This window comes from Grammomys surdaster, unplaced genomic scaffold (assembly GCF_004785775.1).
Source record: "Grammomys surdaster isolate TR1022 unplaced genomic scaffold, NIH_TR_1.0 167, whole genome shotgun sequence".
In the NCBI taxonomy this organism is placed as follows: Eukaryota; Metazoa; Chordata; class Mammalia; order Rodentia; family Muridae; genus Grammomys; species Grammomys surdaster.
Genome location: NW_021604615.1, coordinates 6,485,718 through 6,510,341, shown reverse-complemented (window position 1 = coordinate 6,510,341; position 24,624 = coordinate 6,485,718). Strand labels below are relative to the sequence as shown.

General features: G+C 48.1%; 1 protein-coding gene across 4 annotated transcripts in view; it reads right to left on the bottom strand.

Moving 5' to 3' along the window:
- The window catches only part of Arhgef7 (Rho guanine nucleotide exchange factor 7), a 109,680-nt gene that overhangs the window by 31,974 nt on the left and 53,082 nt on the right, over positions 1–24,624 (bottom strand). For 3 of the 4 annotated variants that reach the window (XM_028766387.1, XM_028766385.1, XM_028766384.1), the window contains exons 3-8: positions 21,054–21,138; positions 19,560–19,690; positions 16,276–16,477; positions 10,927–11,015; positions 4,162–4,256; positions 3,829–3,924 (exon numbers count right to left, since the gene is read on the bottom strand). In XM_028766387.1, coding sequence (XP_028622220.1) covers positions 3,829–3,924; positions 4,162–4,256; positions 10,927–11,015; positions 16,276–16,477; positions 19,560–19,690; positions 21,054–21,138 — 698 coding nt within the window. Of the gene's footprint in view, positions 1–3,828; positions 3,925–4,161; positions 4,257–10,926; positions 11,016–16,275; positions 16,478–19,559; positions 19,691–21,053; positions 21,139–22,975; positions 23,041–24,624 lie in introns of those variants that run through there. The other variant, XM_028766386.1, reaches the window with a different exon arrangement.

Below are 24,624 nucleotides of genomic sequence, written 5' to 3'. Positions count from 1 at the left end.
AGAAAGAAAGAAAGAAAGAAAGAAAGAAAGAAAGAAAGAAAGAAAGAAAGGGAGAGAGAGAGAAAGAGAGAGAGAGAGAGAGAGAGGAAGGGAGAGAGGAAGGGAGGGAAGGAAGGAGGGAGGAAGAAAAGAAGAGAAAAGAAAAGAGAAGAAAAGAAAAGAGAAAAGACAAGAAAAGAGCAAAAGCTAACAAAATGGCACAAGGCTAAAAAGAAGACAGACTAGACTATGTTCAGAAAGCATCAAATTATCTGAGTTATAACTTGCTCCTGAGAAAAGTAACAAGGATACTGTATCTAAAGCCTAAGACAACTGAGGACTTCAGGGGAGGATTTGTGACCCAGGGCTGGGAGTCAGGCGATGAGCAGAGCATGTATTAGGCACAGTTAAGGCTCTGAGATCAATCCCCTGCAGTGCAAATAAAACACAACACAAAGCAGTGACAAGAAAACAGACAGCAGACAGTAGGAGAATGGAGTCCCAGGAATCCAGAATAGAAAGCAGCGTACACGACCAAGGTACATAATGCTGTGCACCACACCAAAGGTCCAAAATGGAAAAGACACAAGCACAGGCAAATCAAAGAAATAACCAAAATAACTGGCCAAAATGGCCAAGGCAGATGCCAGTGTCCATACAGGAAGTAGTTCATGGGTAATCCCTAACCCAGACAGCACGGCATCTCACGTCAGACTCTAGCAACCACCACCCAAAGCTGTCAGTGCTACACAGACTCAACATAGCAACACTGGAACCCAGACCCCTGCTGTTTGCCTGCCCAGAATACACACCCCTTTAGAAACAGTCAAACAGAGGAAGACAACAGGGCCAACCAGAAAGGAGGCATATGGGCCCTGGGAAGAAGGCTGGGCCTGCCACAGTGAGGATATTATCTTTGCTCTGGTTTTCCCTCAGGAACCAAACCCAGACCCATTACAGAAGCAACAAGTGCTCTTAACTATTAACTACTGAGTCATTTCTCCAGCCTCAGGATGGATGGATAGATGGGTGGATGGGTGGATGGGTGGATGGGTGGATGGGTGGATGGGTGGATGGGTGGATGGGTGGATGGGTGGATGGGTGAATAGATGGATGGATGGATTAATATGTGGATATCTTAATTGTCTTTCCTGCAAGAAGGGAGGGAGACAGTGTATTTTAAGCCAACCTTCTGCTCTCAGACAGGCCCTAGCTCTTTGTGTGGATGGGGGAGAGCAGAGCATGTTTGTAGTCTTTCATTAGGCACCCATCAGCTATTTGGAGGAGGTTGGGCTGTACCACAGAACCATCCAGAGATGTGCCTGGGAAGGTTTGGTTCCCAGTACCCACATGGAGGCTCACAAACCTCTGTAATTCCAGTTTCACAGACTCCAATGCCCTCTTCTGACCTCTGCTGACACCAGGCACACACCTAGAACACACACATACATGCAAGCAAAACACTCACACACAAATAAAATATAGATTTTTTTTAACAAAATAAAAACCTAAAACAATAACCTGAGTTTTATTTATGCAACTCATTAGATCTCTCAAAATTCATTCACTCTCTGCCTTCAACTGACTCGATGACCAGATACCTGCCTGATAAGAGAAAGACAAGGAGGAAAGAAACAGGTGGGAAGCTCCTGGTTCAAGAGACACTTCCTGCAGACAAAGTCTAGGAGCAGAGGTGGCACCCAGTAGTGACCAGCCTGCAGGCAGAGGTAGCACAAGCAGCATAGGCCCTCCCAGGCTAGCCGGCAGGCAGCCATGCTTCCCTAGGACTTCCTAAGTGAGGCGAGGACTAGGAGACTGCAGGAGTGTGAACCACAGCCTCAGCCATACAGAGGGTCTGAGACAGCACAGACTCAACTCAACAAACAGGCTGGGGGAGGGCTGGCTCTAAAACTCCAACGCCAGACTCCAGCTGTGTCTCTTCCAAGAAGCTGTCTCTACTGCCACTCTGCCTTAGGCCAGGCCAGCAGCAGACGTGACACCCTGCTTCAAGACAAAAGCAGCTCAAAACTGGGCTTGGAGCCTCACCCCAAATCTCTGCCTTGGTTTCCTACAGTAGGAGCACCCTGAGTTCTGTAACCTGATGCTACACACTTATGATCCCACTCACAAAAGACACGAAGGTAGCCTGGACTACAGACTTAGCTCTGGCCTGGTACCTTATCAAGATCTTGTCACCATTTTCTCTTTTTTTTAACATTTTATATGTATGGGTGTTTTGCTGGCATATATGCCTGTGTACCTCATGGCTGCCTGTGGAGGCCAAAAAATAGGAGTTGGACCCCCTGGAACTGGGGTTACAGATGGTTGTGAGCTGCTATGTGGGTGCTAGGAACAGCCTAGGTCCTCAGCAAGAACAGGCAATGTTATCAACTCCAGGCCCTGGTCTCAAAATTTAGGCAAACACACAGCAGCAGTCTGTACTCCACAACGAACAAGAGCTGGTGTGCTGGGATAGCTTTTACTATTAGGAGACACGAGTCATCACCACACTGAGTATTTAGTTCAATAACATCCCCGTTATCCCCAAAGTGAACAATTTGTGAGGTTTTATTTTAACAAATTGTTGTTTTTTCATAATAAAATGCAAGGAAATTCTAAACTTCTGTACATTTTATTTGAAACCTTTTAAGACACAATGAAGATTCTCAGAATTTATTTAAAAATATTTACACTTGTGTACACATATGTGTCTGTGCACACACCACAGCCCTGTGGAGAGACCAGAGGTCTCTTGTGTAGGCAGGTGCTGGGACAGAACTCAAGTCCTCTCACTTGGTGGCAAGCAGCTTTATCCACCTAGTCACCTCTGGCCCCAGAACACATTTTTTTATAGAAGCAAATTAATAAGCCACAGTTAACACTCCCTTATCAGTGTCACTGGGATTGAACGGGGGACACTCTTTACATCATCTAGCGGGACTACAGTGAGTCCTAAGAAAGGCATCCTGTCAACAGAAACGTGTTAGCGGAGAGCTTACAGACGGCCAAACACATTCTGAGAACACTCAACCACCAAAACTGAGTTAGAAGCAGCTCTAGAGACCCTGGGAGGAGGCGGGGTGCGTCATCTCAGAATCAGTGGCCACTTCTCACTGTGGAGAGGGAGCCAGGCCACTGCTTTGCATTCTAGTCCACTACTCTGTCCCCAGTTTTTATCTTAAATCGCACCTCTCTCTCAGGTAATCCTTTAAGGGAGTTAATGAATGAATAAACCTACGACTGCCAGGCACATGTTAGGAACTCAGTAAGTAAAGGGCTTATATGGAAAGTAACCTATGGTCACTTCTACTAGCCCAGGCATGCTACCATACACGGCTACCATACACGGCTACCATACACGGCTACCATACACGGCTACCATCCACGGCTACCATCCACGGCTACCATCCACGGCTACCATACACGGCTACCATCCACGGCTACCATACACGGCTACCATACACGGCTACCTGCAGGCCAGATTAACAGAAAACCTGAAGACCACACCGGAAAAAGCCACCCTCCACAGCACACGTTATGTAAACGGTTCAGCCACCAGCCAGCCTGTCAGTTGGTCAGCCGGTCGGTCACCCCTGTCCCCTGACCAGCCATGCTGTGCCCTCTTCCACCATCAGCTAAACTCTTGCTCTCCTCAAGTCTTTCCCAAGCTAAAAACCGTGTCATAAAACCCAACCAGCCTAATTCACAGCTTCCACTACAAAACTACCTAAAGAAAAAAAGAACTAGCTTTTATCTTCAGAATTGTTAATTCTAAAATTATGTTAAACTTGACACTTTCGATACCAACTAAACGCTTATGTATTTGTAAGCTCTCAGCCGTTTACTTACTTCGTACATTCTTCCAGGGACTGTACAAGCACTTGCTGGAAGGAAGATATTTCCTCCAGATTTCCCATTAAATATGAAGTGTTTGTTGAACTCAACCTAAGGCCAAGAAAAATCAAAGTAGAAGACTGTCAGCGGTCTGACTTCAGTCCTGACTTCCTACCACAAAGCGCTACTGAGGGAGGGCCCAGTCTGATGAACAACGCAACGCTGTACCTGCAGCAAGCAGGCACCCTGACCTCCACCCACTACCTCACCTCCTCCCTCTGCAGACACACACTGAGGGGGACCAGCCAGCAGGCAGTCCCACTTACTTACACATTCTGTCCCACTTACTTCTCGCTGGTCTGCAGGGGCCGCAGGTAGGTGGACAGCACAGACTGCAGCTCCTTCGAATACTCATGTTCTGTTTCCAGGATGTTCTGTAGCACCTGCGGTGAGTAATGGACTGTCACTCACACAGCAAGAGGCATCTGACACCGGTTATAAGCTGGAGCGAGTCAGTTTGTTGCCAGTGTGGAATACTAACGCACTTACTGGCATTACTCTTTTGCGGTTATTAACCACTAACCCTAGGTGACGAACTATGAAGGCCAGAGATCTGACTTCTGTCTTACTGGCAACAGGCATCCCTAGATTTTGTGAAAGCGCATTCCATCCTTGAACAAGCAAGGCAAGGTCAACTTAAATTACAAAGGACAGACTGTAGACAATCTCAAAGCACCTATGGGCGATGTGTGTCTCTAAAAGCTGTATGGTGCAGAAAAAGCCACCACCAAGTACAATGCACAAAAATCACCCAGCTAGTCTAAGAACAGGAAACTAAGCTACAATGACAGGCAGACAAGAGCGGGGGACAGACGGGCTCTGAATTCTACCTTGGGCACACGGCTACCTGGGTCAGCACACTTGCTGAAGCTCAGTGAACTAGATGAGACCTACCCGTCCTTGTTGTATGCAGCAGAGCATCCCTAAGCAAACAGCCCACACCCAGAGTGGTCAAGAGTATGAGACTTTCTGAGACTACCATGATGCTGTGAGGGTTACACTTTGGACCATTTCAGAGTTTGAGTTTACGAATGTTTAAACCAGTGACGTCTATGCAAATATCCCCCAAACTCCAGAATCTGATTAAGTTCTGGTCCCAAGCACTGAGGTGATGGACACTTAACCTGGATGTAAGACATATCCCAATTTAATATATGAACTTTATTCTTGACTGGATCTAAAACACTGAAATAAATGTATGGGAAACAGAGACTTTCATCAGACAGTGTGATGTCCTGGATCATCCCCCACACAACATGCATTGAAGATAAAAGGCCTATGAAAGCAAAAAATCTTTAGACATTTATTCATCTCAAGGATAGCAGAGTAAGTAGAAACTAACTCAAATTTTAAAAGTTCCAAATAGCGTGTTAGTAAAACAAATTCAGCAAAAACTACTAACTCCTAAAATTTCCAGACAAACACAGTTCCAAACAGATGAACTTAAACGAATGCTTCCCACCGGAATCCGCCAACACCACAGGCACCTGACCAGGCAGGGCAGAAGAGATGGATCTCCTGAAGGCCAAGACCTATAGCACTGACCCCTGTCCTACTGACCCCTGTCCTGGCACTTGGCAGCTAACTTAGGGTACAGTACTCTTTAACCCCAGGAGAACATGTCCTTTACTTGGGCCTGATGCACATACCTGTCGTCTCAGCCACTTAGGAGGCTACAGCAGGATAATCACAAATTTAAGGATTGCCCTACCTCTACGGCAAGTTCAAAGCCAACATGAGTAGCAATAGGCAAACAGCATATGCTGTTTCCAAATAAATGGGAGGGGGGTGACAGGGGGTAGAGATGGGGGTAGCTGGGAGTAAGAAATAGGAACATAGCCCCTGGTAGCCCACATCCCTGAAATTAAGACCTAGGACACCTCCCCAACCCACTCCCATACATACACACAAAGTCTCCTTTTCAAAGCAGTTACTTCCTTCCATGTTTAACATCTGGTGAACTGCAGAGCCAAAAAGTGACAGTGGGTCCCTCTGTCACTAGCCTCATAGGGCAGCTCCAGCCTAAAGGGTGGAAATCAGAGATCTACATACAGGGCCCCCCACCCCCACCAGAGAGGGAAATCTCTTCCCTGCCCTTTCCATCCCACCCTTTAGACAGTCAGGGCTGTTTTAACTAGGTCACACAGTGTGTGCCTTCTGAGCACTTTCTGAATGCGTGTGCTTGCTGCTTCACAAAGCCCACACATGCCTCGTAACTCATCAGACTGCAAGGGGTGTCAAGATGACAACACTTCATTTTCTGACCGTGATTCTGATGATCTGAGTTTAAACACTTGAGCTGCTCGTTAGTTCAGTGCTGTCTCTGTAAACGCTAAGGAGCCCTAAGTAGATGAAGCATCACAAGCAGCTCATACACGCAGCCCCAAGATGAAACACCACAGGCTCTGTCTCCAACAGATGCCCAACTCCGGCTTCCTCCTGAATGGACTTATTCATGGAAACAGCTGGGAGACAGCCAGGAGGGGGAGGGACCATGCAGGGAGTTCATTCCTTTGTGGGGAAATCTAGATGGTGCACCCAAATTGACAATGTCCTGCTATGACATACTCACTGAACCCAAGTGTCAAAGGCCTGGGGACAGAAGCACACTGACTGCAGATACCGCTCCAGAGACAGTCACGTAAACCAGACACAGTTCTCAAAAAGCGACAAATCAAGAGAGCAGCCACCAGCAGCGTCAGGTCTGAAGAGAAAAGGATCGTCCCAGGATGTGTAAGGGAAGCTCCGTGACAATGCTGCCACTCAGGGTGGAGACATGAGCAGGACCCACCCTCAAATCCTAACATCCTCCCAAGGTGAAGAGCAGAGGAAGAGCACTTCAAGAGACCCCAGGACACTGCGCCTTCCTCAGCCACAGCCTGAGCACAGCTGTGAAGACGCACACCAAGGCTTCCCAAGGGAATGCCACCAAACTACCCACGGCCCCACAGAAGCAAGCGCACCATGCTGCTCCACTCCAACTGCTGACCAGCAGTACCACATACTACTTGCAGACACCTACTGAGTCTTCGACACTCCCCAGAAGACAGACAAGATACACTGGTGTCTGCACAGGAACACAGAGCCACACACCCACTCACCTGCCTACAACAGTGCCACCAAACCCTCACCCTCGCCCTCGCCCTCGCCCTCGCCCTCGCCCTCGCCCTCGCCCTCGCCCTCGCCCAGGGGGCTTCTGTGCTCTTTGACCTAGGTAGCCTCATCACCCTACCTGGCCTGAGTCTGCCAGTCACTAGCCTCACCTTTCCTCCTCTCTGCGCCTCAGGCACATGCTGGCTGCTGCAGGACCCCATGGACCTCACCCCAGTGGACACAGCTCCATCATACCATGCCTGGGAACCCAGAACATAGCAGTGTTCAAGGAGATGCAGACTTTGTGACCCACAGTGCTGAAGAAGGCCAAAGGAAAAACCCCAGGCGGCATGGCTGGCTTTGAGTCACGAGACACAGAGCTGTCCAGTCATACACAGTGCCACCCAGGAGGGCGGGCACCCTCGGCAGCCACACAAACGTCCCTAAGACCTTCCGCCTTGAAAGAAACCAACTCCCACACTGTGCAGACACAGGCGCTGGTTTCATGGGAGGCAGTTAAAGGAACACTTGGCATCTCAGACTTGAGATGTCTTGTGTGTCCTTTAAAAATAACTCATCTACAGGGCTGGAGGTATGTGTAGCTCAGGGACAAGAATGCTTCCTAGCCTGTGTGAGGCCCTGGACTCCATCCTCAGCACTGTAAAGAATTAAACATGTATAAAATATCTGACTGGCATATAAGAACACAAGGCATTAGGTCGTTGCCCTAAGACCCTCCCAAAGGTAAACTAAACCTGGACGTTCACAATACAAGCCTAGTTTACATCCAAGGGCAAGTGAAATACCTCATCTATCCTACACGTCACCCGTACCACATACCTCCATGGAGTTCCGACTTTTGTGTGTTTGTGTGGGTATGTATGTGTACTCCTATGTGAGTTTTCCTCAAGCACTTTCCATTTTAGGTTTTTGAGATTTGGAAGGAACCTGGAACTCACAGATTCATCCAGGGAGCCAGCTCATTAGTGAGCTCTGGAGAGCCACTGTCTCCCCTCCCTGGCACTCACCTGGCTTCCTCATGGACGTTAGGGATCCAAACTCAGGGGCTCATGTGTCCACAGAATTTTCTTGCCTTTAATAACCTCCTGACATCTAGAACCTACTTAATTGACAGACAAATGTGCCTTAATATCTACCTTTTAAAGCAAATAGTTTTTCTACAGTATTCCTAACTCAGGACTCTACTAAGTTTGGAAGAGACATGATAAAGTTTGACCAGATAAAGGGCTGAGAGATGCAGCTCAGAGATTACAGCACTGGCTGCCCTTCCAGAGGACCTGGGTTCAATTCCCACCACCCATCACAATTGTCTGTAACTCTGGTTCAAGGGAATCCGACACCCTCACACAGACATACATGCAGGCAAAAAAAAAAAAAAAAAAAGTGCACATAAAATAAAAATAAATTATTTTAAATAAGGAAAATAACATTTAAAAAAAAGATTTACCAGACAAAAGTGGGTCCAGAGAATCCATGTCAGAAGAGCAGTGTTCAGGGGCACACACTGCTGCCCACACTCATGCCCCCTGTGAGTCACACACACTGTACTGTGCAGTCAGGCACTAGTTATGTGGACTCAGGCAGAGCTGCACTCCAGCCCTGGCTAAGCAGCTTACTGTCTATAGCAAGACACCTAGCCTCCCTGCTTCTTCTTACACAAAGGACTCTTCTGGGTTATGACAATTCTGAGCTAGGTAGTAAGAAACGCTGCCTACCCATCACCTAACACACCCAGCCACCAACACTATCACTCGAGACTTCTCTTTGAGGGACTTTTTAAGTCAGGAGGTCTCTGGCATTCCCCGGGGTTAGGTTAGCTCACTCCCTCCCTCACTCACCATGCTGGGCTCCTGCTGCCTCCTGAAACTGCAGCCTGTGTCATCCTGGCCCACATAACACAAGCAATTACACAGAAACAGCATGAAGAAGTGTGTTGGAGGAGCTAGCAGGTGTCCAACTTCCCCAGAAACTGTGGCTAGGACACAAGAAGTGAGGCACTCCCAGGAGAGCCAGTGACTCATGCTGCAGGCTTCTCCAAGCTCACCTGTCAGACTCCCAAGGTCATGGGATGAGAACGTCCTCCACGGTCTCATGCCTGAATGCTCATTCCTCAGTTTGGATTAGGAGGCATGGCCTTGTTGAAGAAGGTAGGTGGGCAGGCAGGCTTTGAGGTTCCAAAAGGCCATGCCAGTTAGTGTGAGCCTTCCCCCTCCCCCACTCCCCCCTCCCTCTTTCCTTCTTGAGGATCAAGGAGTAAGCTCGGCTGCTGCTCCAGTGCCATGCCTGCCTGGCTCCTCCACCATGCTCCTCACATGATGATCCCAGCCTGTAGCCCTCTGCGACTGTGAACCCAGCGATGAGTTCCCTCTGTAAGTTGTCTTGGTCATAGTGTCTTGTCAAAGGAACAGAAAAGTAACTAGAGATGTGGACTATAAAAGAAATCTTGATCAAAGTAAAAGGCAAACGATCAGATGACGCAAGACCTGGGCTGGCAGTGCCTGCACCAGCCTCTCTTTCTTCTTTGGACCACCACTCAAGAGGCTGCAGGGAGCAGAGGATAAGGCCAATGCCACTCAGGAACACAAAAGAAAACACAAGAGTGTTGCAGCTTCCGTGTCTGCTTCGGACATTGGTAGATTACAGTCACTCAGTCTACATAAGTACACAGGGAAAGTCACCCTGCGTTCCCTCCACACTAGACATCACAGTTACTTCCTTCAGCAACACAATGTGCTCGGAAGGGAAGCGTGCTAAGTGATGAGTGAGGACACATCCTAGACTGGGAAGGGTTTCAGAGTAGGACATCCAAGTCCTTCCTGAATCCTAATGGGAAAGATGCCTGTCGTGCTATGGGTGGAGCCAGGAGTCTCACTGTCAGGAGACATCAAGTTCAGAGCAAGTAGGTCTTGTCACAAGCATGCCTCTTGTAAAACTGCATGACCCGGTCACTGGACTAGGATCTCATGAGCATCCTCAGAAACGACCAGGATACCTGCCTGCAAACAGAATCTGCCATGCATTCTGTTCTAAACGTACTGCCTGGTAGCATGGAGACCTCGACAGGACTTCAGCAGGTACCCAAAGGCTCATCACAGACTCTCCTCACATCGCATGGCCAACACTACAGTATCAACATCATACTGCACGTCGAGTCACTGCTCGTCTCCCAACCACTCCATGGCTGAGCAGCAAGGACAATTAGAGCCAGAACATGTACCCCTTCCACTGCCCCACACACCACATCAGAACATGTACCCCTCTCACTGCCCCACACACGCCATCAGCACCTCAGCTAGCTTGAGTGCACACCACAGGGACCTGACCCAAGAGCTGACAGCACTTATCACATGTCAGAGTTCAGCCCAGGCAGCTGAAGGCCGGCAAGACCAGGGCAGGAGAGTCAATGGGCACCACATTATAACTAACACCCATCTACTGTTTAGACTCTAGAGCAGTGATTCTCAACCATTTAACAAAGTGCCTCATCGTGTTGTAGTGATCCAACCATAACACCATTTTGTTACTACTTCATAACTGTAATTTGCTATTGTTATGAATTGTAATGTAAATATCTGTGTTTTCCAATGGCCTTAGGTGACCCCTGTGAAAGTCACAACTCACAAACTGAGAACCACTGGTCTAGGTGATGCCTCTAACTTCATGTACATTGATAGACACAGTAATCTCAAGAAATACAAGAGCAAAAAAATGAAACAAACCAGAACCTATAAAACCAAAAGATATCTAATCCACTCCAACCAGTCCTACTGGCCCCTGAAGTATGTAAGGATTTTAAATCATGCACTACACCTTTTAAAACCTTACTTTTAAACACTCAATAGTCATAACACCAGACTGTGACAAGACAGCAGACCTGTGTGTGTGCAGTACATGCCTTCTTGTTCTAGGACACGTGAGATGCTGTCTGCAGTTACTCACCACATTGTAATAGCTCTTGTTGATGGCAGTCGTATCGAACCCTTTGGGAGGGCTCTTCAAGGTCCCTGATTTGGGTGACACAGGCTTCTCTGCAATTAAAAAAATAGAAGGACACTTTATTGGTCGAAGCCAAGGTAACAATCACACCAGGCCTACACGCCAAAGCCTCACCTAAAAACCAACCCGAGAAGGTGACAGAAGGGCCTCACACAGCCACTGAGGAGCAGGCCACTTCCTCACACTGGGGATACAAGATCACAGAGCCATGGGCTCCGTTACTGCACTTTTCACCCTCCCCCTTCTCCCAGGCTGGGGTGGAAGCATATGAGAAATTACACTTGGCAGTGCCAGGAAGAGTTCAGCTATACCTACAGCCTCACAGGGTCATAAATATAAAATGTTCTCCAAACAGAAGTAGAGAAATGTTAGCAGGTATATAAGGGACTCAAAACACCAAGACCCAGAGCTCTGGGAATTCCACATGCTAAAACAGTGGCAGGTGACAGGCTTCTAACAACCAACATGTGTGCAGACACATGAGGGGAAGACTCTGCCTGGGCTTGCAGCACGCCTGTAAGTGGTCTATGCTTAGGATGCTGCCACCTCATACCATCCAGAATCCCACTATACTGAGAGAAGGCATGTAAGCAGCAGTGTTCTGTGTCGTCCATCTGTCTGTATTGAGCAGGGCTTCCATGTGCATGGCCCTTATTTGCTCTCTGGGATGGGGGAGTTTACCTATTGGGGGAAAAAAAGGGGGTGGATCTACTGGTCTCAGGGCTGATGGTCTGTGGCAGACAGTCTGCCTGTTGTTGGCTCTGAGAGGTAGCTGAGACTCTGTGGGTCCATCTCACCATCACTGACTCTCCAGGTCAGGATGGGAGGAGACACTGGCACATTTTCACCCCAGACACATGGATTATTGCTCCCCTGTAATAATCCTGCTGTGTCAGTTCTGGTCACTGAGCAGAGGGATACTATCCCTCTGAGTGTGAGGTAGTACCTGTCCAGTCTCCATGGCTCTCTTATTCTCTGCCCACACTTCCTCCCCTACCATCTCATAGCACCAGGCTCTCAAGACGATTTCCATGCCCAACGTTCCCCGGCTACAGGTCCTAAAGCCAACTGCCTGTCTGGCACCCCAGTATGTTTTCAACCACAAGAGTAACCCAAAATGCCCAAAGAGAACTCACGAGCCTTAACGCTGGGCCCACCATGGGACGGCCTGCCTACATGGTCTTGCAGTACCTCAATGTCATGTTTTCTCAGACAGTTGAAAGAAATGACAAAGCAGAAAGTCTCCTTCTGGTTGAAGAAGCTCTGGTTATAAAATGGAAAATCACCCCAGAGAACGAATCATTTCCTAAGTGTAAGTAAACCAAGTGGAACCCTAGTACTTCTGCCTGAGACCCATCCCTTCCACAGGCAGACCTTAACCCTTGAAGAAAGCACACCCATGAGTCCATGGCCCAGCACAGCTTACAAAGGCAATGTCAAAGCGAAGATTTTCTAAATTCTCTTCTCTCTTCTTTTATTTAAACCTCAGAAGGCAACACCCTAGTCAATAAAATTCAGTATTTACTACAAGAACTAAGAGAAAGTTTTTCACAATCAAGTTTCAGGCTATAATGTTAATGAACAAGAACCAGCAAGAGTAGGTCAGCTGTCCTCTCCCTCTGAGGACTGCTACAGAGAACAGGGTGGACAGGAACTCTGTGACCATGTGTCCTAACACATTTTCCTATCAGCTCTCAAAGGCCATGAGCCAGAGAGACCTCACAGAGCCTCTGCTAGAAGCAAGCAGGTCTACAGCCAGAGGACCCAAGAGCCACTGCTCACTCCAAACACAGAAGTGTCCGCACACTCAATATCAGCACAGATGTATGTTTGAAAGGACAGGGACGGACAGGCCCAAAGGGTAGAGATCACAGTACTCCTGGTCAGAGAAGGGGCAGAGTCATCCTGGACCTGGTACAGTAAGCAAAACAGGACCTTTTGATGACAACAATCATGAAAAGCAGCCTTGATGTTTCTATTAGCTGGCCCAGAGACTGCGAGGAAGAAGCACTGAGCATACACCTCGTATGGACGCAATCACCTGAGAGCACTGAGCAAGCAGGACGCTCCATGTAACACAGGTCCCGGTGAGCATCTGACCATCGAGGTCTGCTCTCAGCAGCCCAGACCAGCCCCTAGGATAGTCATCTGTGGCCACAAGCACAGAATCATACTGACAACACCTGACCTGTGCCTCGACATTCACTTGGCAACAGTAAACCCAGTACCACTGGCCCCCAGAACCTGCTGCCTCCTCCTCCCATCTCCCTTGAACTGAGGGATATATGTGTGTGCTAATCACACACACTGCTTGTGTGGATAAAACACAATAGAAATCTGTACATATTACATATCCAAAAATGGTACACATAAAAGCTGCGTAACAACTCTGCTCCTTTATACCAACTATGCACTGTACATACCAGAAGCTACATACAGTATAGCTTGCCAGTTACAGATTCTTACAGACTCCTGATGGGCCTGTGCTGGGAAGTTTGTCAACTTGACACAAGCTAAGGCCATCTGAAAGAAAAATTCTCATTAAAGAAACTGCTTCCATCCACTGAGTAAGCAGCTCTCCATCCATGGCCTCTGCTTCAGTTCTTGCCTCCAGGTCCCTGCCTGTTTGAGAGCCTGCCTTTATGGTTAGGATACGGAACACAATAGTCCTTTACTCCCCAAGTTACTTTTGGTCATGGTCTGTGTTCAAAAAGAAACTACTGAAAACAAGCCAGGCGTGGGCTGTCTCACCACAAGAGGGAGACAGTCCTGTCATCCTTTTCCAGAAAGGCAGAACAGCTGAGGAGGGAGGGAGAAAACTTCTTTCAGAAGCAGCCTTTGGCTTTTTTTGTTTGCACAAAAGCTGTAAGTCAAACCAAAATGAGATGCAAAAGACAAAGGTACAGCCAAGAAACTGGACCAGGGCTTTTGTTCAGTGAGGAGTGGCGCTCACAGGCTTCAGGCAGGGTGCTTTCAAATCGGCAGCTTTGTGCTCAGAACACTAAGCACCAACTATAAATTACAAAAGGAATCCAATCCCACAATTACAACACCAAATAAACTATTGGAAAATACAATACCAAACTGTGACTGTCTAATTCTAGGACTCAATTGTTGGCTACAAAGACATTGTTAAGATGTTTTTTATAATGTGTTTTCACACCATTCAGCCTGAACGACCAGTATTTAGAATCAGACTGGTTTAACTTTTCTTACAATCAACTCATACTAAGAGACTACTGCAAGCGGGAGCTATTCCCAAGAGAGGCCACTTTCCTATCTCACTGTCAAGTAGAGGACATTCAGGATAACAGTAATATGCAAGACTGGAGAACCCAGGGACTGAACCACCGACCAAAGAGTACACATGGAGGAACCCATGGCTCTGGCCACATATGTGGCAGAGGATGGCCTTGTTGGACATCAGTGGGAGGAGAGGCCCTTGGGCCTAAGGGGTTAGATGCCCCAGTGTGGGAGAATACCAGGGCTGGAAGGCAGGAGCGGGTGGATGGGTGGGGGAGCACTCTCATAGAGGCAGGTGGAGGGGGGATGAGATGGGGGGGTTCCAGAGGGGAGACCTAAAAAGGGGATAACATTTGAAATGTAAATAAAGAAAATATCCAATAAAGGGGAAAAAAGGTTAAAAAAAAAAAAACCTGTAGGTCTCAATTTGGCACAAAAACTATGACTTCAACTTGCCTCTCTGAAGACAGTACTCCTGAAGAGGGTGTGCTGTGGATCACACCCGGCAGCCACACACACAAGTTAGGTATGTGCTCCAGCACTGAGCACATCCCCAGCACCCAACGTACATCTCTGACGCCAGGGTAGCCTGGGCACACTTGAAACTGGAACAGAAACACCAACTCAGGAATAAGACATAAGCATAGGACTGAGAGTGGCCTGAAGGAACTGGCCTTCACACACAGCACTGGCCCTTCCTGAAGCTTCCTCTTTCCCCACACTCCACACCCAAAGTGCAGCAGCAACCCCACATGCAAGGCACACTCTATGCATGCCGCCAAGAAACAACATGAAGTTTATATCTATTTGAATTATTTCCAGAAGTCACGTGAAAAGGACTCTGGGACCTCCATGCCCATCTAGTGGCATTTCTTGTGCTAGGTGAACTACAAATTCTGCAAGGAGAAGTATCTGAGAAGTAAAAATGTCACGAGATACTCCTACTACAGCAATTCAAACTAGAGACTGCAGAAACAGCCACATGCCTTAGACAAGCCAGCATGAACAACTGCCTCTCCTGAGCAGCTCTCTACGCCCAAGGGACCCTGCTTACAGCATGAGGGACTCTCCCCCAAAGGCCCTGCCTAGAACATCTTTTTACTTGTTTTGCATTTTAAAAAGACAATCTTAACCAAGGGCAACAAGAAAGCAAGATCGCACGCATGCGCAGGCACACACACATGTGGTACGCCCCTTGAAAATGAGTAGCCATCTTTCCCAGGCTTCTTCTTGACACAAGCAGTGATCCAGCACGAGAGAATAACCAGGATGCCGTATCAGGAAGAACACGACTGAGTCTCATGAACAGAGAAACTCACGCTGCTGGCCCAAGTCGCTCAGCTCCAGGACTTTCCCAGCCTCACACGATGACACGCAAGCATTAAACATTAGCCTCAGAGCGCTCTCAACTCCAAGCCACCAATCACAGCTCAGCAGCACTGAAAGTGGGCTGAAAGCTGCTATTCACCTCTGAAAGACTTGTCATGAACAAAGTGTCAATAACAGCAAACGGGAAAATCAACACATTTTCATAGGAAACAAATTGGCAGAAATTACCCACTTGTAACTAACTGGTGTAAAAAAAAACACAATCAATGGCAGTAATAAAACACAGCCTGGCTCAGGCCATTGGGAGCATCGATTATAACAGAACACAGACTGGTGACAACACAACAAGCACATGGGTGGCTGCAGGGGCACACACCTGTGAACCTGGCGACTCAGAAGGCTGAGGCAGGAGAATCACTTGAGCTCGGGAGTTCCAAGATTACCTGGACATCATGTCCATAGACTCTGTCTCAAAAAGCAAGAGACAACAATTAAGAGACCTAAGAGGTCTTTCTTAGGAAAACATTAGGGAAATGTCATGATCTAATGCAAAGCCAGTTTATAATTATGGGCCTTTATCCAGCATCCCAAGGTACAGGAGAGGATGAAGCTCGTTCACTGAAGACCAGACGCCTTCTCTGCACGTAATGGAGAACAGGCACTCAAGAGTAGAGCATTCACATCCTTTGGCTCCTCCCAGAATCAGGTTTAGCCACTCACCACTCGGCTTGATCTCTCGCACATAGTTGCTGGGGAACCAACCAGTCCTGCCATTGTGTGTGCCCTCCCACCAGCCTCCTTCCTCCACTCGAGTGACATGGATGACGTCGCCCTTCGAGAAGGAGAGCTCATCTTCATTGGTCTGCTGGAAGTTAAACTTGGCTCGTACTACCAGTTGGCTGTTGGTGTTATCAGTCATGTCCTAGAAGACAGGTGGGGAGGAGTGGGAGAAATTTCCATGAAGTATGGTCTATTTTCTGAGAAAAGTTACACTTACCTGTCATAAAGATGGCCAACACATTTATATAAATGCTCCAAATTCCAACAGCAGGAAAGCACCAGGCATGGTGGTGCATGTCTTTAACCCCAGCACAAGGCAGAGGAAGAGCAGAGACAGGCAGGTGATTCTGAGTTCCAGGCCAGCCTGATCTACAAGGTGAGTTCCAGCCAGCCAGCACTACAAAGTAAGACCCTGCCTCAAAAATAAACAAACAGCAGGAAAGTGTCTTTAAGAAGCTTAAAGCTCCCTGTGCACCTTGACTCCTGTCAGATTACAGTCCAGGCGAGAAGGAACTCTAGACTCCACTCCTACAGGCAGGCAGACACACAGGTACCCTGTACTCGGCTTGCTCGCTCTCGTGCACGCATACGCGCTCTCACTCCCCCTCTCCCCCCACCCCCGCCCCACTCCCCACCTCCACCCTGCACTGTGCCTTTCTCTACCTTGAAAACTAATCTCTATACCGTGGACGTGCTTCCAACTATGTAAAGCCACACTGTACAACTGAGTCACTGATTTTTAGGTTATTCCCAATGCTTGTTTATGTACGCCACACAGTGTCTCTCATCTCTTACAAAAGGCTCCATTAAAAATATTCATACATCCATTTTTCATTGCAAATATAAACAAGTCTTTATGTTAAATTCTAGTACTGGGACATTCATAAAAACATTCAAACTTTAACAGATATTTCTAAACTCATCTCCAAAAAAGTACTACAAGCTTACACCAAGCAACATGCCCATTGGTACAAATAACCCTTTTCAGATTCTAACAAGCATTTATTCCAGAAACAGGAACAGGAAAACACCACCTCACATCCTGGATGGTGAGATGCTCAGAGACAGCACTTCCAGGTCTCTGAACAGAGAAGGGCTGGCTAGCGAGTGTGTATGCGCGTGCATGCGTGCGTGCGTGCGTGTGTGTGTTCTCTCTTCTCCACCCAGCTTGGTGAGGATCTGGGAGAGGCTGGAAAGTATAAATCTACCATCAAGCTACCAAAAAGACAAACCCCTAGACCAACCTCTCCCCACTGCTACAGAAACAGAGTCAATAAGTAAAATCTGTACCTATATCTCTAGGGACCAGATACAGTACTGCACTGTGGGCTCATTTTACCTGCATCTTGGGATGAGCCAAGGCTGAAAGGATGCCCAGTCACCACAGCCCACTGGCATCTGTGAAGACTAGCCAGGAGTACTGGGCACACTGGTATTTTCTGGCCCTCTACCCACTCAGAGAGCAGACTGGCACAGGACCACTCAGGAACCCTTGCCACAGTGTCAAAGACAAAACAGATGTCCCCCACTGCACAGCAGACTTCATTCCATTCAGAAAAGGGTGCTTGATGGATGATCCACGATGAGCACCTCCAGAGGAAAGGAAGCTAACCCAGCAGAAAGAGCATTTCACTCTCAGATGTCCCAGTGGTTTAGAAAATGGCCCAGGAGGCTGAAATCTAATACACTGAAGCAGTCTGAGCATCTTCCACGGATGCTGTACTAATAAAACCATGTGAGAAGGCTCTGTCAACTTGGAGACTGGTACCAGAGCAGTGTCAGGAAAACACCAGTGTCTAGGGTCCCCAGCTCCAAGAAAGGGGGAAATACTATTACAACCTAGTCATTCCTCCCGGAGATGAGGGCCATCGGAGGGATACTCACACTAACCCCGCCAGTGCTGAGAGCCACACTGAGGACTACAGCCATACTTGGCTATCAGTGGATAAACACTCAGACCCAGACACTTGACAGCATCAGTAGAGTTCAACAGACAAAGCATGAGTGTGTGTCACACGTGAGAAAACCCTCATCCGAAGCTCCTGGCACATGTACAGCCCATGGCAAGAGTAACCTGCACAGTAGTAAACTGGCTTTTAAAAACATAAGAGGAATATGTCAGAAATCCACACTTAGACTCTAAGTAAGAAATACCTGTTGTCCCTTTCACCATGGCAATTGTGAGTTTTCTTCTTCTGCGAAGTTTCCCATTTCCTCTTGGGGAACAAGGGCTGCCATCCCCACCAGCAACACTGGGACAGGGCCTGCAACCTCCCCTAGACACCCGCCTCGGAGAGCCTCCCCACCACCTCACTCCAGATTTTACTCACAAATTCTCCTCCTCCAAGGGGGAGGGGAAAAGGGAAGGGCCATCTCCATTCTCAGGCCCAGGGCAGCCAGAGCTCACTGAGGGCTGACTTAGGGGGCAGGCTTTAGGCAAAGAAAGAGCTGCCTTCAGTCTCCTGCTCTAAGGGAATTGCAGGCATTAGCAGGTGCCCCCACCATGAGTCTTTCCAGCCAGTGGGACGGCATCCTGACTCCCCAGAGTCTCCAGTGAGACTGGAAGCACTCCTGCTGTGAGTCTGATGAGCAAATCCTTCCAAAGGGAACAGGACCTCAGCGTGTGCTCTAACTTAACTCAAAAAGGAAGTTGTAGGTTTGCTAATGGGAGTCTTAAGGAGTTCACTAGACTGAGTTGTGGTTCATCACAAACACTAAGTTTGGGTGGTTTCACAGGAATGTTAAAAACAAAGAGACATAAGGATACAACTGAACACAGCCCTGAGAGTTTCTGAGTGCTGTGCATCCTCAGTGTAGAGCCTGCTCCACTCCCTGGGTCCTGCCCTGTTCCCCCGGCAGCAGGCTCCTGCATCATGCCCTCTCTGTGTGGCCAGGCTTATGCATAACTGTGCTGTTTATTCTCATACTCATGTGCACAGCGAGCAATTACCTGAGGGCTGGATGTCAAAGCATTCACCTCTCTAGATGAGCAGCTGCAGCCTTCAAGATAAACCCAAATAAACAAGTGTCCAAAAGCACTTGGCTCAGTATCCTAGGGAATCCAGCGAAAAGCACACATCACCACACACATCAGGAGCCACCCTGCAAAACCAGGAGACCAAGGTGCTCCACATTCTGCATGGGCCCAAGCACTCTCCCAGTACTTCTGCAGACCCCTCATGTCCCAAATGCCTTTCAATCAAATACTAAAACATCTTACTTACCAAGCTTCGGTACTGGCTCTGAAGCAATTTTGAAGTCCTACTGTGTGAAGACTGGGATCCCAGGGAATCAAACGACTTTATCCGATGTGACGAGGGCCGAGCACACACAGAATCACTTCCTAGTCCAATGTCTGAAAAGGTGGTACACACAGAAAAAGTGCTGAAGACCCCCATACCATGTGCCTTAAACACACACTGGCTCTAAAACTGGGCCAGTATGGAGGGACACACCAGAAGTCCACAACAAAGCAGGCCATTTACATGTAACAAAGAGCAGATTCTTCTGCTCCATAAATGATGCATTCATTCCCCAATTACCTCTCCAGGGACAATCTGGAGATGAGTAACTTATTGGTTCTCTAGTGTAATTCTCAACAGTTTGCAAACCATTCTATAGATGTTTGTAAACAGTCCCTTCAACTGGAAAAACAGTAACTGCTCAACGAGGAACTGCCAGGCACTTAAGTCTCCAGCACGGAGTACACGTGCCCTTCTCCAAGATCACATGCCACACATGCCACAGCACTGAGGCAGGGATGAACAGCCACACGTCATAGAATGATAAGGTAGTGCTCTCTGCAGACAGCACACACAGAAGTAGCTGGCAAAACCCACCAGAGCATGCTCCACAGAACAGCCCACCACGGACCAAATGTCACTGTGGGACTCAAGGCCACACTGAACAAGGAGTTTGGAAACCAACTGTACTGTATGGTTCTCTGTGTCAACTTGACACAAGCTGGAGTTATCAAAGAAAGGAGCCTCCCTTGAGGAAATGCCTCCATGAGATCCAGCTGTAAGGCATTTTCTCAGTTAGTGATCAAGGGTGGAGGGCCCATTGTGGGTGGTGCCATCCCTGGGCTGGTAGTCTTGGGTTCTATAAGAAAGTAAGCTGAGCAAGGCAGGGAAAGCAAGCCAGTAAGTAACATCCCTCCATGGCCTCTGCATCAGCTCCTGCTTCCTGACTGCTTGAGTTCTTGTCCTGACTTCCTTTGGTGATGAACAGCAATGTGGAAGTGTAAGCTGAATGAACCCTTTCCTCCCCAACATGCTTCTTGATCATGATGCTTGTGCAGAAATAGAAACCCTGACTGAGACACCAACACTGTGAGTGGTGAAGAGTGTGAATCGAACACATCCTCTAAATCTTAACGGTGTACCAGTAAAGACACAGTCACACCCCAGCAGTGGCACACCCCAGTGTTCTGAACCAACAGCCCCCACTCCTTCTCTAAATCAGGAGGCAGGAAATGCAGGGCTCAGGTGAAGGGCAGCGTGCTGAGGACTGGCTCCCAGTCACTGTGCTGAAGGCTCCCTGCACCAGAAGTGCTGCCCCAGCGCTCACAACCCCAGAAGCACAGAGCACCAGCAGCAGAAGGTGCAGCCCAAGCAGTTTCTCTCTCAATGCAGTAATGCTCATTTTACCTTGAGGACAGAAAACTAAAGACATGAGCCTTCACATCCTCACTTTGAAGACATTTAAAAGAGTCTTACCTGCTGTCACTTTATTTAGTGTCACCAAGGAGCTGAGGACCTTGTTAAAGTTCTGCCCCTGATACAAATCATTTGCATCAAAAGTCTGAAAGAAGAAAATAAAACAAGAAAACTAGTACTGAGTTTTATGCTATCACAGAATAAACAAAACTCTCCCAACAATAAGTGGTTTCACATGGTCAGCAGCACGGTCTGAAAAACCCAAGAGACAGCACAGCCTGAGAGTGGCTCTCTAGGAAAGGAGTCCATTGGAATTCCCTTGTGAGGCATTTCCTTATGGGGCATCAAGCCCTTGGAAGAGCACCAAACCTAACTGTGCCCCCTTTTCTATCCAGGTGAGGTGAAAACTAGGGTATGAGCCAGAAGCCAACAGTTAAAGGCACCCAGTAAAGGCTCAGGGTGGCTTGTAACCCTCTCTCCTTAGACTACAAAAGCCTGTGGACATGGAAGACGTTCTCTTCTAGCATGAAAGGGAAGTATGCTAAATTCACCCCATTGCACACAAGGCATATGCAGACACAGGAAAGCACAGAGACGACAGGGAATGGGTGGGACATAAAGTGGATCCCAGAAGAGAGACAGGGTAGCGGCCTCTGTACAGAGTTCTAAAGAACCCAGACTGTAGGCAACCCCACTCTGACCTAGGGCTACCTAACCACTCTGACCCCGAATCAGTGACACCACAAGATTAAGGCAGGAGAGAAGACACATGAGCTAGCCTAAGTCATCTGAAAACCAAATGTGTGTGGACATATGTGTATGTGTACCAGTGTGTGTGCATTTGTGTGCTATGTGAATGTATCACCAACCTAAACCTAGGAGAGATAACGTACAAAAGATTACCTAGTTAAACACATCTGGCTTTTGTTTTAAGGCGTGTGTGCGCGCTAGGGCCTGCTTGCAGATATGCTAAAACCCTCACGTTTCTTATACAAATAATTTTGGTAACCAAATCATCTAATACTGTATCCTAGGAAAACCTCTCTGGTGCAAATTAAAGAAAGAAAAGCTTAGATGCCAAAATGTATACCATATAGTTTCTGTCTTGAAGCAAACTGGAGCTATCTTGATTCTCTGCTCTGAGATAAGCACCTATGGCTAGCACTGCACCTCTGCCCTCCTCGACTCCTTCTTTAGCCTTTCTCAGTGCCAGGAACTCCCTCCTCCGCCCCCTTCCTGCCTTCCCACACCCTACCCCCTTCCTGCTGGGCCTTACTCATCTTCCTTCCTGAAGGACCGTGCCTGAGCCACACTGAGCTCGCAGAAATCCCCCAAGTACACTTCTCACAGGGAAAACTTCATGGCCAGTGTTGATGTGTGCATTCCACCCTAGAACATCAAGCCCAAAGAGGCTGACCGGACCACACACCTCACACTGCCTAGTTAATGTCTACTGGGCCAGGACTGCGTGGATCTGTGGACCACCCATCCAGAGAGTCAGATGTAGCCCAACAAAGAGTCCAAGTGTCAAAACAGTTCAAAAAAGAAGGTTGCTGAAAGTTCCCAAGAACAAACCAAAGCACAAACCTTAAAAGCTAAACAGTGACTGTGTCAAGCCCCACTGGTCTCCTCGGGACAGACTTCCTCTGACCCTCCCGGCAGAGCCCTCAGAACCTTTATGGCTACAAGTTGATTCCTGGGCTGTAACATCTGTCTGTGCCTGACAGAAAGCCAGCCCAAATGGGAACTCTGTCTAAGCTCACCTCCCTGTTCCGATTTTTTAAGGGTCACATATGGGTTAAGTTATATCTTGTTAAAGAATAAAAAGATTGTCCTGTCTAGGCCTGTTTCCTCATGCAAATATGAAGCTCCCTTAGTTATAAAATGCTACAGTGGTGATCTGTACTTCAGCTCTCAGTGTGCCTGGAAAATTCAAGCTACAGCATACTCCCCAAGAAACACATACACAAATGTCCACTAACCTTCATTATGGCAAGGCAGAAAGTCACAAACCCCAGAACAACAGGATGTGAAATATGGGAAGCTTCCTGTTATTCCAGGATTATATAGCTCTCCTACCCAGATACCACGGAGCACCTGACTGGCTGCTCCGGAGCATCTGCCTGCCAATGGGCTTCAGCATGACGTCAGAATCCAGTGAACCTACTGCTATCCTCCTCCTCAGGAAACCCAATAATGAGATGAGACAAACCAGAAGGCACACTCTCAGCCTGAGACCATTCAGACAGGCCTGCTTTTCCAAGGAGCAGAACAGACTACTTCCCCAAACAGCAATCCAAACAACAAAAAAGCATACGTCCTTTAATTCACAGAGCGTTCCTGCCAAAGCAACCAGGAAAGAGGCCCGGGACCTTCCCTGAAACACCTCTCATAAACCAGTCAGTGACACATGGAAACTGCGCCCAGAGCCATGAGGTGTCTAGGACAAAATGCACAGCCTGAACCCACACTGGGTTTCACCAAGAAGCTAACACTGCAGGCTGGCAGGGAGGTTGGCTTTCACAGTACACAGGAGTACACCACTGTCACCATGTAGACCAGAGGTCCACATCTGCTGCAGGAACGTGTGACTGCCCATCCCCTGCCATGACGGTCCTTCTATCCAGGTGTAGTAGAACCTGTAATCCTGGCTCCACAAGCCATCGCTAAGCACACGGTCAGATCTTCAAAGACTCTACAACCTGGCCTAGACGACACTTGCTGCCATAGCTTCTTCCATTCCTCTGAAGCGCTCTGCCTAGGCATAGTCCTTATTTCATGGTTATTAATGGTATCCAAATGCAGTGTCAGGCTTAGCTCTTATACAAATGCACGAAACAGGAAAAATGTGGTATCAACTATCCAGTGTCTATCTGACAGGCTGTCACCATCAAGGTGATCCTGTGAACTGGCATGAAGGTGCCTGGTCACCTGTGGCCCCAGATGTAGTACTTCTGAGCAAACTGTAACATTGTCTCAATCAAAAGAACAGCAGGACAAACAGAAGCCTAACTACCTGGCATAGTTGCTAAGAACTAATCCAACCCAGAACTTTGCTAGCAGGACACAATTTTCTGACCTCCTTTATCGCTCTAACCCAGGCTTACTACACTGTAAGACTTTTCCTCACTACAGTTCCCTGGGTAAGTCTTTATGCTGCAAGCACACAACACTGGCCACCTGACTGGGGCTGTGGCACATCACATGGAGTTCCAGGAGTCTTGTGAGGAGGGTCAACAGCCTCTGACCAGGTTCCTCAAATGAGACCAGACAGACCCAAGTGGAGCTGCAGTCAAGAATGACACCTAGCTACAGCAAGCAAGCAGAACTGGTCAGAGAAGCCTCTGCTTCAAGCACAGGGGTGGGGGAGTTGTGCACAACCAGTGTCAGTCAGCAACACAAACAGGAACATCAGACCGTCTAGAACAAAACGACTTTAACATAGAGCCTCCTACTCTCAGGATGCTGGGACTCAATATAAAGGCGATTTTGAGTGCCTGTCACACTCCTTAGCAAACAAGGGTCCCCTTCCACCTCAGATCTAAAACAGTACGTATATAGTGTTGGCAGCTAAGACTTCACAGAAACTCAGAGGGAGGGAGGGAGGGAGGGAGGGAGGGAGGGAGGGAGG